The 19,299-nt window shown below is 38.8% G+C and overlaps 2 protein-coding genes across 3 annotated transcripts in view; both read right to left on the reverse strand.

The window, feature by feature from the left end:
* TAFA1 (TAFA chemokine like family member 1) overlaps positions 1-19,299 on the reverse strand; it is a 559,292-nt gene that overhangs the window by 396,878 nt on the left and 143,115 nt on the right. The window lies entirely within an intron of this gene.
* LOC129034006 (COP9 signalosome complex subunit 8-like) lies at positions 12,109-12,851 on the reverse strand. The gene has a single exon (XM_054483330.2). The coding sequence runs from the start codon at positions 12,846-12,848 to the stop codon at positions 12,219-12,221; it is 630 nt and encodes a 209-aa protein (XP_054339305.1). The 5' UTR covers positions 12,849-12,851; the 3' UTR covers positions 12,109-12,218.

Below are 19,299 nucleotides of genomic sequence, written 5' to 3' on the forward strand. Positions count from 1 at the left end.
TTTCCTCATAAGCCAGAAAACAAGACACAGTTTTTCATTATTATAACTCAAGTCCTTCAAACCAAGAAGACTTATTTTTGTTAATAATAAAACCAAAGGTGATATCTGTCTATCAACCTAGCAGTTGATAATGCTAACAACAGTTCTGAAATGAAATTTGTAGCCAGAGCTATTTGGAGATAAACTGAAGAAGCCAGCCCTATTTGGAAATGACTAAAGAGACCACATATGAGTTTTTATTATCTTGGTTAAATAAATGGGAAACATAAAACCTGGGAGATGAGACCATAAGATTTCTTAGTCTTTTCTATTGATTAGAAAACAGCTCCAGAAAAGACTCAAAACAGTTTAAAAATAAAACTATTTTTTTTCCTGTTTGCTCCTGTGCCTTCCAAGCAAGGCAAGCCTTTTTCTCCTCCTCTTTACAGCAGTTGGGAGAAATGAGTTTCCAGTAAATAACAAGCTTACTTATCAGATGTTCTTAATAGAGCTGTGATCATCTTTATTGCAATTATTTTTAATATCTCTTGGCAATGTTCTGCTTTCTGATTTAAGATCATGGACCTATAAAAGTTTCCTACCTGCCACTTAACATTGACCTCAGCATGAATTTCTACAGGATGCTCAAGAGCATGTTGTAAGCACAAAGATAGCAAACAAAAACAGAGAAATGCAATGAAATTAAAAATAAATGTAACAAATAATAATAATAGTTTTCCCAGGTCCTTTCTGAATATGCTCCAAACATGTTTTCTATATCACACTTATTGTTTAAGTCAATCTGAATTAAAATACAAGAGCTAGGCTAGGATAATCTGGCATTAAAATATAAAAGTTTATTAATATTGTCAGAAAGAACCTGAGAACATTTTCCCCAGGACTTATAAAGGCAGTAAAGCACAGTAGTTATTGGCGACAGAATTAGGATATCTGAGTTCTAACTCATCTTCCTCACTTACTCTCAGAGAAGTAACATAACCTTTCTGTGCCTCAGTTTTTCATCTATAAAATAGGGACATTAATATCAACATTAAAGGTAAGGATGACATTAATTAAAGCTAGTACAAGACTTATTATTTTCCCTGGCACAGAACACATACTCAGTAAATTATAGTTATTATTAATATTATAAAGATGAAAATGATTCTGTTCATCATTTCAAAGTTATATTCATTGTTAAATACCCAATTCAAAATGTAGGTCACTGAACTGTTTTCCCTTCTAGATACAATACAGATAAAACGGGTTAACATTAATGGATCATTTTATTGCACAACAGACGTGCTGAGCAATGTTTATGCATTTACTCATTTAGTGGGCACAACAGCCATAGTACCTGTTCCTATTTTGCAGATGAGGAAACTGAGGCCTAGCAAAGTAATGTAGTTTGCCTAAAATCTCACTTAATAAGAAGCAGACCCAGGAGAAAATAAAACAATCAAGCAGACAAACAAGAACATCTACCTGATTTCAAATCTGATGCTTATGACTACCAGGCAACGTTGCTTACAAATTCAGATTGCATTCCTGCTTTTGGATCCTCATTCCTTCTTATTTCCCAGATACCTGCTTAGAAGGGCTAGCCTGAAAGCCAAAATCTCAGAAATATCCTGACTGCTGGTTTAAGAGTCTGTCCCTTTCTCCAGACCTTATTTGGGATGCTGGATCCTCCTCCCTGATTCTGCTGCAGTAAGCCCAGTTTGGTGCTTGTGCTTTTTTACCATGTTCTCGGCTAGTATATTTGCCACTGCACTTAGTTTCTTCAAAAGAACTCAGATATCAGAAATGTTACCCTTGGGCCAAATACAGTCTGCCTGACCCTGGGGTTTGGACTACCTGGTACTTGAAGGGGGGAAAAAAGTAATAACCTAATTATTGCAACCACCTGCCTGCAACCGCTCTTGTGTTCCTGACTGATGCCAGGTGCTATGCTGGCAGGCTTGGATCAATTAGTAATTGTAACCGAAGCTGAATGCAATTAATTATATAACTTTAAGCTGTTCAAGTTTGACACCCTGCAGTTACTTCATGAAACTGGGATATAATGGAGGTTTACAAGAAATGAAGAGAAATTATTATGAATAAGATTTCCATCAGTATTTTCTTCAGGTTTGGATCATACTCAATCTTCACGTATCATGTTCACATCTAGCACTTTCCATTTTCCCTTTATGGATGGAATGATTTGTTAATTTCCAACTTGTGGCCCAAGAATTTTAAAAGGGGTGGCTATTACGCTTATAGATCACAAGGGACAATCACTTCCCCTTGGGCCACACGGTGACAGGCCTTCTACAAGGCATAAGAGAGTGGAATAGAGTGTGAACTAAGGAGTCACAGGGATTAGGGTTTGAGACATGGCTCCACTCTGAAATAACAGGGCAGGCGATATCCTCACTCAACTTCCATACCCTCATCTGTAAGTTAGGGATGATATTAATGCTGGAAAAAGTAAGCAAGACAGAATCTACAAATTGACTAACGTAATACCTGGCATAAGGTAAAGGCTTGGTAAATGCGAATGTGCTATCCCTGTCTGCTAATGCCGCACAGTTCTGGGGGTTGGCAAGCCTTCTACTGAGACTGTCATAGTTATAGCTTCCCCACTGACCAGGCACTGCAGAATGACATAGTGGCTAATGACCCAGGATTTGGAGTCTGCTGTACGTGGGTTCTTGTCATGAATGCCACCTAATGAGGAGTATGCCCAGAGATGAGTAATACAACTTATACAAGTCTCAGTTTCCACATCTTAAAACGGGAGAAATGTTACTTAACTCATAGGACTGGTTTGTTGATAAGGTATGGGCCTGATATAACTGGTTTGTTGATTAACTGGGTTGTTGATAAAGCATAACCCCGATATAAGTAATCAATATAATCAATGCATTTCAACTTTTATTTATGGCAAAATTTTAAAATTATAATTTGTATTTTTCTCTTCATCTTTTTCCCTATCTTCATTGCAGAATGGTAGCCAAGCTTTCTATGCTCTCTTCCTCCATTATGTCTGGTGGGGGGCAGAAAATAGAAGTTAAACAATGTCCCAAGGGCACTGGGGAGAATAGAAGTGTGGGGGGGGGGTGTGTGTGTGTGTTGAAGATGGTTGGGGGAGTTATATGAGAATGACAAAAGTTCAAGTTGAGGTAGAGGTGAACTACCCCCAAGGCAGGGCCCCCAGAACAGGGAAAGTCACGTGTTCCCTGGCAAAGCCTAGAGTATTAGCAAGAACACTGAGCAGATGGCTATATGGCTTCTCTAAGAAAGGCAGACCTGGTCTCTGGACTCCCATGTGGGGATGAAGGAAGAGACACATGAGCCTCAAGGAAACAGAGGTTTGGAATAAGAGGATTGCCACCTGCAATGTAATAAGCTAAAGAGGCTCCACTTTGCAACTAAGTTACCTAGATTTTACTATAATCTAGAAGCAAAATGAAGCCCCAGTAATAATTGTAGCAGGAGGTGGCTGAATGCTCACCAAACCCACTTTCCTGCTGAGGTACACTGGGAAATTCCATTTGTCAGTTTTCCCTGCAGTAAAGGTGGGATCTTGCAGGTGGATCTTGCAGGTAGATCTGGCCAATGGATTATGGGAAAAAGTGATGTAGACAATTTCTAGGTCTCTAAAACCTTTCAGGTGATATGCCATGCTCTTTCTCTTTGCTTATTAGCTGACTGGATGCAGAGATGAAGGAGGATTATCTTAGGATGTTTTAGAAAATACTGGCAAAAAGAGATGGACAGATCCAGGATCCCTGAACACCAAATGAAAAGTCACCTGCCAAATAAGCAATCAGACAATGGCGACACTAAGAAATTAATTTGCTATTAAACCACTAAGGATTGAATGCTGTTCATTAGGCTAGCTAGCATTAATTACTCTTACTAATAAAAGGCCTGACATAGGATTTTTCATCAACCCTAAAGGATGGGAGTTAGAAAACAGAATTAAAGTGATTGAAGGGGAACAGAATATAAGGAAACTCATATTTAAGTTTGTGCATAGCTTTCTTATTATAAAAATTGAACTTTTCACTCAGCTATCTAAGCAACATGTAGGCAATAACAATGAAAAAAGGCAAGTATTTCTTACCATGGATTTTTCTGATGACTAATTCAGGGGAGTCATATGACAGGGTTCTCTCGCTCAAGGAAAATGTCAAGGTTGGAGTGGCTGTCTCTTAGCCATGAGAACACCATGGATTCAACAGACGGAAACAAGAATCTTAACCAACCCATGAAGTTCTGTCTGCAAATACAAGTGATGCTAATTCCTGGCAGTTTACAATAAGTAAAACATGAACAAATAAAATAAAATGAGTCTTTGAGAGCTCAATTCCAAAGACCTTCAAAGCCATAGGAGAGCTTTGCAAATGACAGCTCAGAAACATCTTCATTTCTATCCACATCTTTCAGCTTTCCAAACAAAATTCCTATTCTTTCCACTCTCTCATCTACCACCTTCTCAGCTTCTAATAATGACCTCAGAGCTCTCTCCAAACTGCAGCACTTTTTAACTGGTCCTTGAAAGTGTCCTGTGACCTGTCATAAACCACTTTATTCATTTCAGTGATTTGAAGCATCTGAGAAATAAATTTTGTTAACTCCAGTAATTGGGTCTGATGTGAATAGTTTGCTATTGGATCTATATATAGACACACCTGGTTGAGCACTGCATCATGTTAGATTTTATATCATTTAAAAATATTTGCTGAGAAAATTATACTACCGATAGTCACCTAGGGGAAAATGCTAGCTTGACTATGAACAAAAAGAGTAACTAACTCATTTTGTCCATTCATGGGTGAGAAGGACATTCGTTGATTTGTCTGCCCAACATCCATTCCCTCTCCTTGTACTATTAAGACTCAACTTTCCTTTGGGGACCAAGCCTCCCTTACTCTCAGTTCATGTGGCTTATAAGCAGCTGGTCCCACTCTCCATTCCCTCCTCTCTCTAGTTTCAGGACTTTGGAAAAGATTCAAATTTGCCCAGGGCATGCCACCCTGCTGACTTCTGCTTGGTTCGGAGAGGAGTTACCCAGGCCCAAGTCCCTAGGACTTCTCAAGGAATTACACTGAAAGATGAACTCTTTCTATTGGGAATTCAAACCTGGCAGAATATAAGCCTGGAGATGGTGGAGGCCACCTCATCACCACTCTGGAAGTGCTACTTAAGAATAAAGCCAACACAGAGGAGAGGTGAGCCAAAACATGAAGAGAAGAGAAAAGTATCTGTGATGATTATGGTTGAGCACCTAGATCTAGCTGTATTTTAAAAGAGCAATTAATGGCCTTTTGAGCTTCAGCTACTTTGATTTGGATTTCTCTAAAAGCATCAAGTCTTCATATCATGGGACTGAATTTAACTGATAGCATTAGGGTCAGATTTCTGTGGTATATTCAGTCATCTTTGACTTTCGACTGTCAAAATTGTCTTGCTCACTGACTTGCACCAGGGTTTTACAGCACTATCACTGTGTTTACTTCTTATGGAACTTGTCAAAAAGTCATAAGCTTTTTACTTGAGTAAAAATTGTATAGATGTCTGGGAGGTTTGGGAAAACTGCAAAAAAATGCAGATTCCTGAGCTCTGCACCCAGAGAATCTGACTTAGCAGGTCTTTTGAACGTTCCACAAACCAGCATTCTCAACAAACAGCCTAGATGATTCTGATGCAGGTAGACACACTTTCAGAAAGTGCTGTGGCAAAAAGATCAGAACTCAGGGCTCTGAGTAATATAGAAATGAATTTCAAATTCTGCTTCTAAGGTCTACAAAATTATTCTTTGGGCAAATTTCTTAATCTTTGTGTCCCTCAACTCCCTAACTTATAAATGAAGATAATGCCATCATAGAGGGCTTTGCAAGATAATGTTTATAAAGAATTTAGCACAGTGCCTATCATGTAGTAAAACTCCATTAAATGATGTCTATTGGTAATTCATTTACATGAATGAGCTTCTCAGATAAACTAATCATTGCTAATTAGAATCCAGTAGCATATAAGATTCTATAGCAATGAGACATAGAATGTATAAGTTTTGGTGTAGAACAGAGGAAGCAGGCTATATTCCTCAGTTCCATAGTTTGAATGTGTTCCCCAAAGTTCATGTGATGGAAACTTAATCCCTAATGCAATGGTGTTGATTATGGTGATTACATCATAAGGGATCTGTCCTTATAAATGAATCAATGTCATTATCACAGAAGGGGGTTAATTATCTGAGGTGTGGGTTAGTTACTGCTGGAGTCAGTTCCTGATGAAAATCGTGAGTTTGCTTCCCTTTTCTCAGTTCTCAAGCTTTCTTGCCCTTCCATCTTCCACCATGGTATGACTCAGCAGAAAGGCCCTCCCTTGCCTGGAACCTTGATATTGGACTTCCCAGCCTCCAGAACTGTGAGCAACAAATTTCTTTTCTTTATGAATTACTAAGTCTGGTGTATTCTGTTATAGCAACACATAGCAAACTAAGATATTTAGCATAATAAATGTTCTGGTATACAAAGGACAGGAAAATACCAAGAAAAGCTGCCTACCTTACTTTATAATCTTGCCTAAAGCCACTTAGGACATTGTTTGTCAATATAATTTTAGCCTTCACACTGAACATTTTTGCACATTAAATAACAATAGCCTAAATACATAAGCGAGTAAGGCAATGGAACTGGCATAATATTACAAAATACGTTGCAGCTCGTCTAACAGTTATGGCTATACAAAGGAGAATGTTAATGGTGAAAGGTGTACAGGGAATCAAGAGGATAGCTGTATGAGGTATAAGTCTATGTGGTATTGTTATGTGAAATACAACTTTTGAAGGATGGCCGTCCTGAGTTTAAGTCATAGAGGCCCCATGTCAGCAAGTCACTTAGTTTCTTTAGATTCTAGTTTCTAGCATATAAATTGAGGAAAATAAAGTCAATGTTATTAGGTTGTGTTGAGGACTCAACAAAATGGCTATGCAACACTCTTAATAAAGTGCTAGGCACAGGACTAATTATCAACAAAAGTAGCTATTACTATTATTTCTTATTAAGGTTTTACTGAAGATCTTGTTTTTTAAAAGCTGGCAAAAATGAAGACTTTTTTTCTGAAAAGAAACATTTTAAAATATTTTTACAGACATGACAGTGAGGAGAGGAAGCAATCAGAAATAACCTAACTCATCAATTTCAATAGGTGGGAAAGAAAGAAAGAAGTAAATGAAGGGTTAAAACAAGTACTTCCTGCCAATACCATCTTATAACACCTCATTTCTCAGATGAGGCCTTGGTTAACATTCCTTTTGGTGAAGCAGCAAGAACCCACTGGCACCAATCATGGCTCTCATGTTAAGGAATCTCCAACAGCTACCTCCAAAATCCATTTTTTAATGATTTGCCTTTGTTGCCATAACAGTTGCAAAAAATAAAAATCAATTCTACAAATTTCTTAATTTCCAAACTGCCCTGGGCTTTGGCTGATAAAACAATGATTTAAATCAATGGCTGAGGTGGGAATTTGAGTATGTTCTTCAAGGATAATCACCAGGCTCCTCCTTGAGATGCATTTATTTTTAACCAATTACTCAATCTCTGAGTGTGGTGATTAAACAGAGAAGTGTAGGAAACACAAAGAGTGGGGACTGCAAACCAGCTTCATTCGTCTTTGTATCTTAGGAAACTGCAGGTGTGTGTTAATGAATTACATGACTGGTAAAACAAAATTAAAGGCAGCTGCGTGTGTTTACAAAACTGCAGCAGCAAATTACAGGTATCTGTAGCATCCATAATTCATCCATAATTTGACAATTTTCATATTACTGAAATAAAGAATCAAGTCATGCAGATGATTACAGTATTTGCCTCTCAGCACAAGAGACCTTGCTTCATTACCTATGCAGTATCTCAAATGAAATAAATACAGCTTTTCAGGTGGAGGTGGACCTTAAGATAAAGGAAGAAAGTATTGCAGACAACCCAGCCCCCAGCTCCAACCCCTATGCCTCTAACTTCTATTTCCTTGTCAATAGAAGAAAGAGTTTGCACACAACCTTTAGAAACACACGTGCTATGTCTTCTTTTGACATTGCTTCCTAAATCTAGAATCCTGAGGTAAGTTTCTTAAGACTCTGCTATAGTTTTAAAGTTTGTCCTCCCAAATATCATGTTGAAATTTTATCCCAAAGCTGGAGGTGGGGTCTAATCCGAGGTGTTTGGGTCGTGGGGACAAATCCCTCCTGGCGGGCTTGGTACCATCCTTGTTGTAATGAATGAGTTCTTGCTGTATTCATTCCCACAACAGCTGGCTGTAAACTACAGCCTGACACCCCTCTCTTTCACTTCCTCTCTTGCCATGGGATCTCTATCTCCACACACTGGATCCCCTTTGTCTTCAGCCATGAGTGGAAGCTCCTTGAGACCCTCATCAGAAGCAGATGATGGTGCCATGCTTCTTGTACATTCTGCAGAACTGTGAGCCAAATAAGCTTTTTTTCTTTATAAATTACCCAGTCTCAGGTATTCCTTTATAGCAACACAAAATAGACTAAGACAGACCTTATGCCTTAATTTCCATTTATTTATCTGTGAAATGGGATAGCCTTAGTGACTAACAGAGTTTCTACATTTACTTTAGTTAATTAAGATTAATTGACCTCATACACGTAAAGTGACTAGTGTAATGGCTCACACCAAGTAAGCACTTAGGGAAAATTTAACTATTAATATCTCCAAGTTTCAGTTTTCTTAACTATAAGTTGGGGGTAAAAAACATTGCTTACTACATATGGTCATCAGGAGGATGGAATGAGATAATGCATGCAAACAGCTTAACTTATTCCAGGCAAACTCAGTATTACAGTCAGTAGTAGACATAATAATAGCAGCAGTTGTATCTCAAATAGGCAGAATAAAATAATATTGTTAATGATTTAAAAATTTCTTTTATGTATACATTCCAAGACAGGCTTATCATCACTTCTTTGAAAAAAAAATTCATTTTGGTATTCTATATTCCATTTCAGAGTGATGTAGATATTATTGGGCACTGGATTTTTACAAAGCATCTTGTGCTTGAATAAATTTAATCTTGATAAAAAATCCCTGTATAAAAGGATGTCCTGTGCCGTGGTGGGAGAACCCTTAGCTCTGCCTCCCCAAAGAAGGCTGAGCAGAGCTGCATCTGGACTTCTCTGCTGCTTGATGAGGATGAAACAGGAGGCTGCTTTGGAAAGCTGCTGGAGTTGGGAGGAAGGGTGAACACAGCACAGAATGTGACAGAGACAGCGCTGAGAAGCTACAGAGACACAGGCCAAAAGCTTTTCTGAAATCTCTCTGACATTCCCCAGAACCAATTTTCTCAAACACCCATCATTGCACAGATGAGATCAAGGGCCTGGTGTTAACTGTTACAATTACCATCACTGAAATTTTGGAAGACAAGACAATGAAAATGTATAGTAAATTTAAAATAAACTTTCTGAGCCAAACTGATCTGAACACATGTCAAAGTTTATTGCCCATTTATAAGTGCCTCTGCAGGCAGAATACATTCATGCAAAATGATATGAGAGAAGGAGGTTAAATACATAAGGCTTCTTGCAAAATACAGACTGCTATGCTACGTCAAATAGTTCAAAAGGTCATATTTTTATTAGTGGTAGGATAAATTTGTGGCACAATATGTAGCCATCTTCAGATAGGACCCATTAGTCAAAAAACAACAAGTAATCTATGAGAGAAAAAATGACAAGCAAATTGATTTGTGGCTATTAATTAGACAAACTAGGTAACAAAGTTTCTCCTGCCTCTTCTACATAGAACCAATTAGCACTGAGACTCTGAGCAGAGGTCAAAGACAAGAACATTGGCAGAAGCAGAGTCCTGCTTTTTCTCAAATTTCTGTAGCATATAATCAAAGGCACCAAACAATTGATTTATTTCTCAGAAATTGAGGCAACATTTTTCTCTCACAACAATAAAGATAATTTGTCATATTTTATATGTGTTTGGCACATCATTTTACCAAGTGTGTTTTCTCTGCCACATTTAATGCTTACAATAAGTCTGAAAGGTAGGCAGGGCAGGTGTGAGCCCTGTTTTATACACAAGGATCAGGACATCTAGAGAAGTTCAATGTCTTTGCTCAAAGCCTATCATTAAGCAGAAGAAAGAGCCAGGGATGGAATTCATGTTCAATAGAACTACAAAAAAAATATTTTGCCTTCAAATCTTTCAAGTGTTTCAAGAAAATTTTCTCTGGTTGGAGCCTGTGGTAGACACAGACAGAGACATGCATTCGATGCCATGGGTGGTTTTGAGGAGTGTTTCATATTCTTTTATGTGGTGGTCAGTCAGGTGGGGCCACTAGAGGAGATGGGAGAGGCTCAGGAAAGCAAGCTCAACATATTAACAGGCCCTAGAGATTGAAGGCATGGCACATCGCATGGGGCCACATGGGAGAGACACGGGTGGACAAGAGGCAGAGGCAGGAGCAGAAAGTTGGGAGGTGGGGATATTTTGCAGCCTTTTTTGGAGTTTTCTTGGGAAAGGCAGGGGCGAGTAAACTGTCAAAGATCAACTATTTTGGATAATTTTGGCTGGCTCTAAACTATAGGAGTGGTCCCTAGTTGCCTGATACCTGGCCTTGGAGTGGTTAAAGCAGAGGAATGTTGCCTTCTGGGTACATGGGCCAGGTTAAGGAGGTATGGCTCAGGATTACTTAGTTTCCATAACAAGGGTATGCTCCTGGCTGAGTCCACTAAGAACCAATTAGCTCTAGGATGGGCAGTCTCTCCCCAACTAGAAAGTTTTTGTTTTCTTTTTTTAAGATGTCAACACATCATTCTGTATAGAATATACATATACACACAAGGGGTATTTAAAAGTCCTTGTTCTCTCTTTCCACTAAATCCATCAGCTCCAGCGTCTCCAAATTTCCAGCCTGATTTAAGCCATTTAAGTCTTTTCAAATAAGAAATCCATTGTATAAATGTAGGCTTACCACTTCAGAAATTATCACCTTTATCATCTAATAAACAATGTTATTAGATGAGCTTTTCTAGCTGTAGGATTTTCCCCAAGTGTGTTCTGTTAGAATTTCCTATGCTTACCCTGGTGGACCTCAACCTCAGTTCTAAATTGGGATCACCCAGGGAGAGTTAAAGAACTACTGAAATCTGGGTTCCACCCATGAGATTCTGATCTAGTTTTAAGATATTTGTAGATTACTTAAGGGGAATTCTAGAGTAAACCATAAGAAACATGTTTTTTAAAAAATAGCTGGACTTTTCAGAACCTTTAATACATCCATGCATTATGTGGGTCCCCAAGATGGGGAACTATGGTTTATGGCTTTTGGCAAACTTATTTTTACTCCACAGTCCTTTGGGTGTTGAACATCTCCTGAGATTCTTGTTCCACACCAGCCTCTGAACGCTGGGAGAAGAGGAGAAATGTTTTGATGGGATCTGAGCTTTATCAAGAGTCAAAGGCACCTCCTAAGGAGAAAGACTGCATCTAAAGATAGATGAGATAAAGACAAACTTCCTCATCTACACCTTGCTACACAAAGTGTGGTCCCTACGCCAGCCTTAACAGAACCCCTGGGAGCTTGTTAGGAATGGCAGAATCTCAGGGTCCCATCTTAGACTCACTTAACCAGTATCTGCGTTTTGACAAGATTCCAAGGCAGTCATACGCATGTTAAAGTTTAAGAAGCAGTGCTCTAATACCCCAGTTTTTCTCAAGCTCTTCCAAAGTTCCATCATTCTGACTTTGAGGAAACTTCTACCAATGTATCAACAGATGTTCCTTCTGTAGAAAATCTTTAACATTCTATGGAAAAAAGTGATAAAATCCAGGGTTGTGGTTGCACAAGCTTGAGGGACAGGGAGGGCAGTGATAGAGAACATGAGGTGGATCATGTCCCCCAGGTTGTGTAAACCAAAGAAATAGTTTCAAAATGGAGGCTATACCCTTTGAAAGATGAAGCCTTTTTATGTCAATTTTGTCCAGGAGCTTTAACGAATTCAAGTTTATCAGTACAAGTTAACACTTTTTGTGTACTTCATAGGGCCTAGGCATCTTTTTTTTTAATTCTATATGTATTTTATCACATAGTAAGGAATGCTGAGGTGCTTAAGCCATCCAATAAATTGAAAATACAAACTTTGCATTTCTGTATTTGTCAGTATACAGGATTCCGAAGATGAATCTTGAACTCAGAGTGATAAATCAGTTTTCAAGGAAAGCCACATAATCCGTCAGTCTGGCTAACTGCTGTTCATTGGGTATTGGGGGAAGTGGAGCAGCCTCTGATAAGGGAATAAACTTGTTAAAGGAAACATCCAGGGCCCCTGCAACTGGCTTTCTGGGCAGAACCATTCTTGTGGTGGAATCAGCTTGCCATCCTTCTTCTAATACACCTTTCACAGCCTCTTCTACAGGAAGTCCAACAAAGGCTGCAAAATCATCAGTGATGATTGAAGTATATGCTTGAGAGACCAGGGCAAAGGTGCATCTCCTTGTTGCATCTCTAAGTGCTTCCATAATTGGCTGGACCATCTCAGACCACCGGTGAGCGTTGATGGCTGTATAGATCCCAGGGAAATCTCTCTGCCAGATTCTTTGTCCTACTGACCAAATTCCCCCAAGATCAGAATTTGCAGATTTTATAGCAGGTGGTATTCTTTTCCAAAGATATCTTGCATTATTCATGTCATTATGGAGCAAATATAAAGCTAGAAGCTGACCATACACTGAGGGTGTAGCAATTCCTCCAGGGTCCTGGAGATCCTGGTTCTCGCACTGATCTAGCAACTTTTTGAAACTAAAGGCGCTTTCTGCCATCACCGCCACTGGCATCTTCACGGCTGGCCTCCAGGCCTAGGAATCTTTATGCCACTTTATAGTCATCATTTTATATTATCATCACAACAACTCTCTAAGATATGATCTATTATTACCTCCAATTTTTTGATGAGGAAATGGAATGTAAATGTAAAAGACATTGTGCTCAGGTTAAAAGTCAAAGAGCATGGAGTTAAAAGAAGCAGAAGTTGGGATTTGACCCTAAGTTGAACTCTGAAAACTGCACTTTTACTACAGAAAAACTAGGTTAAAAAAATTGTAAGACAGACTATTGAAGTGGGAAATTAAAGAAGAGTTCAGGGATCACATTTGAAGAGAGATTTATATAAAAGGTGTGGCCAGAATGTGTTCTTAGGAAACATATTCTTAGTTTGGCCTAATTTTAATTAAACCTTACATTAAGTAGCCAATGGGGAAACAAATATTTGCCACATGATTACAATGTCCAATCGTATTAACAAATAATTTTCATAGCGATTTTGAAATCTACAAATAGCTACCATCTTGTTTTGTCCCCACAGCTGTTCAGTGGAGAGTTTTACCATCTACATTTTTAAGTACGAATTAAAGCACAGAAGTCCTGAGATCTCAAAGTCAGGAAGTGATGGTCATAAGATTAAAAGTCAGGTCTTAAAACATTCAAATGCTGGGCTCCTTATACTTCAGTACAGCCACCTTCCCAACCATCAGATAAATAGTAGGTTCTTCAAAATAAAAGACAGTACATACCTCAGTTGGCCAGCCCAACATGGACAGCCAACATACAGCAAAGTAAAGGGCTCATAGAAATAAATGGATAAAACAACAATAACAAAATTTAGAAAATGCCTTCCAAGAATTTTTCACACTTTAGCAGACGCTCGATACTAACAAATGGTCAGTTCTGGTACCTAGGAGCACAGGAAGTTATTTTCCCACAGCCCTTCAATTTGTATTTTGGGTTTTTTTTTTTTTTTCTCTTTCCAAAAGAATGTTTCTGCCAAGTTTTCTCAAAAACAAAAAGAACTTAAAAAAAGAAGAAAAAAAAAGACTCCTCCAGGGTTCCTGCTGACATAAAGGACATGTTGGATATGCAGCTGCCAGTCAGGCACAGTCATGAGGGTCCACGGGGACAGGGACACAGAGGAACCAAACTAGGTTATGGGTGAAAGAATCCTGGAATTCTAGGATTGGCAGGGATCTTAGGAGGTCATTTAGCGCATTCCTTTGTCTCCAGGAATGACTCATCTTTCTCTGTTAATTTAGAACAAGATTCATTCTATTTTAGAGAGTCTGTGAAACAACTACTGTTACTCTTGGTTTGGCTCAGTGGCTTTCAACCAGGGGTGATTTTTCCCACTCTCTTCCCCACCCAAGGAACACTTGGCCATGTCTGAAGACTCTTCTGGTTGTCATAACTGGGGATGTCATAACTGGCATCTGGTAGGTTGAGGCCAAGTATGATGCTAAGAACCCTACAATGGACAGAACAGTCCCCATGACAAGGAATTATCTGGCCCCAAAGTAAATATGCTGAAGTTGATAAATTTTACAGAAGAGAGAAAGGGAGACCATCATGCTTTGTATATTGCTGTCAGAGTGTTAGTAGAAGGATGGATAATGTGATGTTTAAGAATACAAGGGCCTGTCCTGTAATGGGACTAAATTTCTTGTGATTCAGAATCATATTTCTTCATAAGCCAATGTAGTACCCATTTTTTTGTATGTGTGGCCAGACTGTCATAAATCCCTGCTTAGCTATTAGACAGTAAGTGCCATGAGGGTAGAAACTATATATATGGTTAATCTCTATTCTTCCAGGACCTACCACAGGGAAAAGCACAGAGTAGGTATTTAAAATATGTTTTATATTTCTCTATCTAAAACTTTAAGTCATCTAGTTATGTAAAAATAGCAAGATGGATTTTCACTAAATAAGGAATATGTACTTGAGATTTTCTGTCTTGAACTTAAAGACCATTTTGTGTACTTGATATTTTGGGGTTCCCTAGGTGAGGCATCTTAAAGAATCTTCCAGAGCAATTGAAACCAAGAAGTTTTTGTGACTGTAAATGGGGCACGACATGTTATATATATGAAGATTTTGTCCACTAAAAAAATAAATAAATAACGATTTCCCAAGTGAGTCGCAAAGTGAAAATCACAGGAGCAGATTCTCCAAATTGTGAATGTTGCTTTGCTTTCCAGAAGGGCAACCCTGTTTAATTATGCACCGGTCCGCTCCATGGAAATAAGCTGCCTCTGAGAGGAATGTCTTAAAGAGATTCAGAGCTGAGCAATTCAAGGCATGGGGTGTATTTAAAGTGCTCTTGGAAAGCTACCAACTACCACTATCATAGACATAACCCATTTCTGTTTTAACAGGAACTTCTTTAGCCCACCCTGTTAGAGTAGGAGGTTTTGCCAACTTCCTTTAGACTTTAATTGATAACACACAAATCTGTTGCCACAGATGGCTGGGTGGGCAGCATCTGAAGCTGAGATCTGGAGAAAGGCTTCCCACCCCCAGCAAATGCAAGAACGTTCAAGGACTGCACATGCACAGTGCACCATGGAAACAGAATCGAAGGAGGAGCTCTGGGTGCCACACTAAAGCACAGGGGGTTTGAATTAAAGGCGTCCTTAAATGCAGAAGGTTGCAGGTTCCCAGCTTGCCTTTCCATCACATGCAAATAAGACGACATGGTTTTGAATCCTAGTTATACCAGCTACTAACTGTGTGATCTTGGGCACTTTAACTTCTCCAAGTTTCACTTTTCCCATATGCAATAGAGATTTATATTAACATTTTCCTTTGGATATTTAGAGAAGCTTGAATGAGAAACAAAGCAATTTTTTTCATTAGTTATTAGCATTTCCTCATGTATGGAACAAAACTACCCTGGAGATAATCTCTATTCTTTTTTTATCTTTCCCCAATATGCCATGTGGGATCTAGGTAACTCCGCTAACCTAGAGGTAAAAGGGCAGAAACCAAAAGTCAAGGAGTTTGGTAACTTCAGATTCTTCAGAGATTACTGATGGAGATTCACAACATGCCAAGTGCTCACAAGAAGCTAAAAGTGACCTGGGAGGGAGAACATCTTCGAATGGGAATAAAATTTGCTGAACTGGTTCTTTTCAGGGGCAGATGACTGAAGTCAACCAAAGCTGCCTTAAAGAATAAATAGGAAGACATCTGTCAACCCTCATCAGAGATGAGAAGCTCAGTGGAAAGCTTCAAGCCAGGTGGTATCCAATTGTTCACAAGGAAGGATCAGGACTCTATCTCTTTCAACGTTTGACCTTGCTTTCTTCTGTGTTGGCTTCACTGTCAGAAGGTTCCCTGAAGCAGTGGCCCCAAGGAGCTCCAAGCCTATATCCTTTCACTGTCAAGGCCGGCAGACCAAAACTTATCTTTCCCAATAACTCTGGTATAGGTATTAGGATTTAGTCTGATTTGATCAGGCCTAGGTCATGTGTCTAGTTGGGCAGTGGGCATCCCACCAGAACTGGGTAGATTGTAAGGTCAGAGGAGTTATCAATAAAAGGAGAGACAGAAGTCAGTTAGGCAAAAACAGAAGCATCCACTGCACTTGCTGACCACCTGAGTTCTCTCTCTTAATAAAGGGCTTGCCTACCTCTTTCTCTCCTGTCATATAATGAGGATGATTATGGAATTGAGGTGAAAAAGGCCTGGAACTGTGAGTATATTATATATACCTGGGCTGAAAGGAGATTCTTGTGACGTATATACATCTCATTAAAGAAGTGTCCACCTTAGACATAGGGGCCAAGTAAATGTTGCCTATTTCTTGTGCAGCAGTTTGGCTACATGAGAAAAGTAGATTCCCACAAGCTGCTGCCCACCATTGACCCGTGGCACCCCTCTGGTTATTCTTAGACTCCAGAGAGCTGAGGTTATTAATGCCAGAAGGGAAGACTAGCTTAGGTACAGTATTTTAAGTACAAATTCAGTCTGATAACCTCATAGGCAAGCAGAAATTTGTATTCATTCTAGAAAATTTCTGCCATGTCGTTCTCTAACTCAGGTTTGGTATGTTTCTTTTTAAGCTCATTGAAGTCACTTTAACAAATTATACATGGTTTTAAAAAGAGCAGAGCACCTGGGATTCCTAGTTGTATAGAGTGAATGCTAGGAAGCAGCAGGGCAGTAAAGGGGCTAAATGCCAAGACTTTGAAGGTAGGCATAGTGGGCTCTAAAGCCCTGGGCAAATTATTCAATTCCTGTGAGACCATTTGCTCTTCTATAAATTAGAGATAAGGTTAATACTGACTATTGCCATTGAGCACTTTCAATGTGTCCTAGTCTTAGTGCTTCATGTGCTTTAATACACTGAACTCTCATACCCAACTCCATGAGGTAGCCATCATTACCTTCATTTTACAGATGGTGGCACAAGAAGTTTAGGAACTTGACCAAAGTTGCAAGTCAAGTAAGTGGCAGGAAAGTGTTCAGCCCAGGACTCATGCAGAGTAGGCACTCAAAAAATGTTTGCAGGGGGAGAAGAAGTGGTAATACATGCACTTCCTCTTTTAGAAACGTGTTGTCCAAATGTAGAGGATATCATCCAAGATGACTGAGGAGGAAAACATATGATTCCTCATTTCAAAATGCAGTAGCTTAATTTTTCCAGAAGAGGAGGTTTGTTTTCAGATTCTAGTAAGAGAGCATCATACTCAACTACCTCTGAAAAATGCCCAAGCTTCTTCCTTCAGAGTTTTAGGAGCAGATCACCTTTATATGCAATAAGTGAAGAAAGGCATTGGCCCCAAAGCCTGCTGTATTTTCTGAATCAACTTTGATAACAAACGTCAAGTGCTGTTGTCACCAAATTACCCTCCCACCTAGGCTGTGAATAGATGATATGACAGGCTAAAACCTGAGGCCACCTCAGTTAACCCACTATGTATTCTTCACTGCAGTTTGAGATGCAAGAGTGAAACTGAGCACAACGAACCACAGGAAAGCCAACTTGAGTGACATCTACTATTTATTGACATATTTAGAATCTCACTCCAGTATTTCATTTAATCTTAACAACCACTCCATGAGGTACTATTATTATCTCCTTTTTGCCGATAACAAAACAGGTTTTTTGGCATTACCCAATATCACATACAGCTAGTAAGCCATAGAGCCAGCCAATAATAAAGAACTTATACTCTTAACCACTATATTCTCAGTTTCCCACATTGACATGGGTTGAAATAGAGCAGGAGATAAGTTCAGATAAGTAAGATGAGGCTTGTTATTGATTGCTTGGGATTCCTGTAACAAACTCAAGGCTTAATCAAAATGCAAAAACTAAAGCTGGCATAATTACATGATCTTAATTTTTCATGCCCTTAGGGTATTCAAGTCATGAAAAAATTGCTGAGGACCAAGAAATCTCCTAGTTCATTCTATAAAAGGAAGCAATCTAAGTGTCCCAATTATAATTAGCAATTCCATATATTTACTTCTTTTTTTTAAGAAGAGAATAAGGAAAGAAATGGCCACAGAATCTGTCTTTATTATAACAAGACCCACTGTACCCAAAGTGAATCAGTATTTCCCCATAATGTTACTTGCTTTCCATTGAATTCTTGGCAAGTTATACAGAGAAAAGCAATGCTTACAGTACATTATTACATTGGTGTTAGGTGAGGAATTGTTCATTTCCACTTATTATTGAAACAGTGTTCAGTCTACAGAACCTATTCCCAACTCTAACTTCCAATGGTGTGTATTTCTCCTCTTACTGCTATTTAAATACACAATTACTTTCTAAAGTTAATTGACCTGATATTTGGTATGTCAATGTTTGCAAGTGCTAACATAAATAAATATTATGTATATAATGATGGATATAACAATGCAGTAGAAATTCATTTCCTAATGGAATTTTCTTAATTAGAATATGTTGGTGTTTCCAGAATTCCAGAGGCACATCAATGCACATCTAAAATATAGGACAAAAACAATCTGCCTGTTTCTACATGGTCACACTCAAGGGCAGTAATTAACAAAGCAGAGGAACTGTCAATATGCTGGTTCACTCTTAGTTTCTGCCTTTGACAGAGGCCCATAGAGCCTCAGTTTCACTACTCCTGGCAACTTCCAGTAATGTCAAACATATCCTAACTCTACCCTGAAAAGACTTGTAATGATTTAGTCCCTTACTAAAGGCAACCTCACTGTTATGAAAACCAACTATCAATAGTAGCAAACAACAAGGGCAACTTCAAGTATTACTGAATACACACCATGTGCTCAGTTCTGTACTAAATGCTTTATACTAGTTATTTTATATGAACTGCTCATGTAGATGGAGTTTCCATCTTATACATGAGGAAACAGAGGCCAAGATAGTAAATAACTTGTCTCATGTTCCATCAGCTCGTAAGTGGTGGAGTTAGGATTCTAATCCATCTCTGCTTAATTCCAAAGCTCACAGTTTTA

This window comes from Pongo pygmaeus, chromosome 2 (assembly GCF_028885625.2).
Source record: "Pongo pygmaeus isolate AG05252 chromosome 2, NHGRI_mPonPyg2-v2.0_pri, whole genome shotgun sequence".
Classification (NCBI taxonomy): domain Eukaryota; kingdom Metazoa; phylum Chordata; class Mammalia; order Primates; family Hominidae; genus Pongo; species Pongo pygmaeus.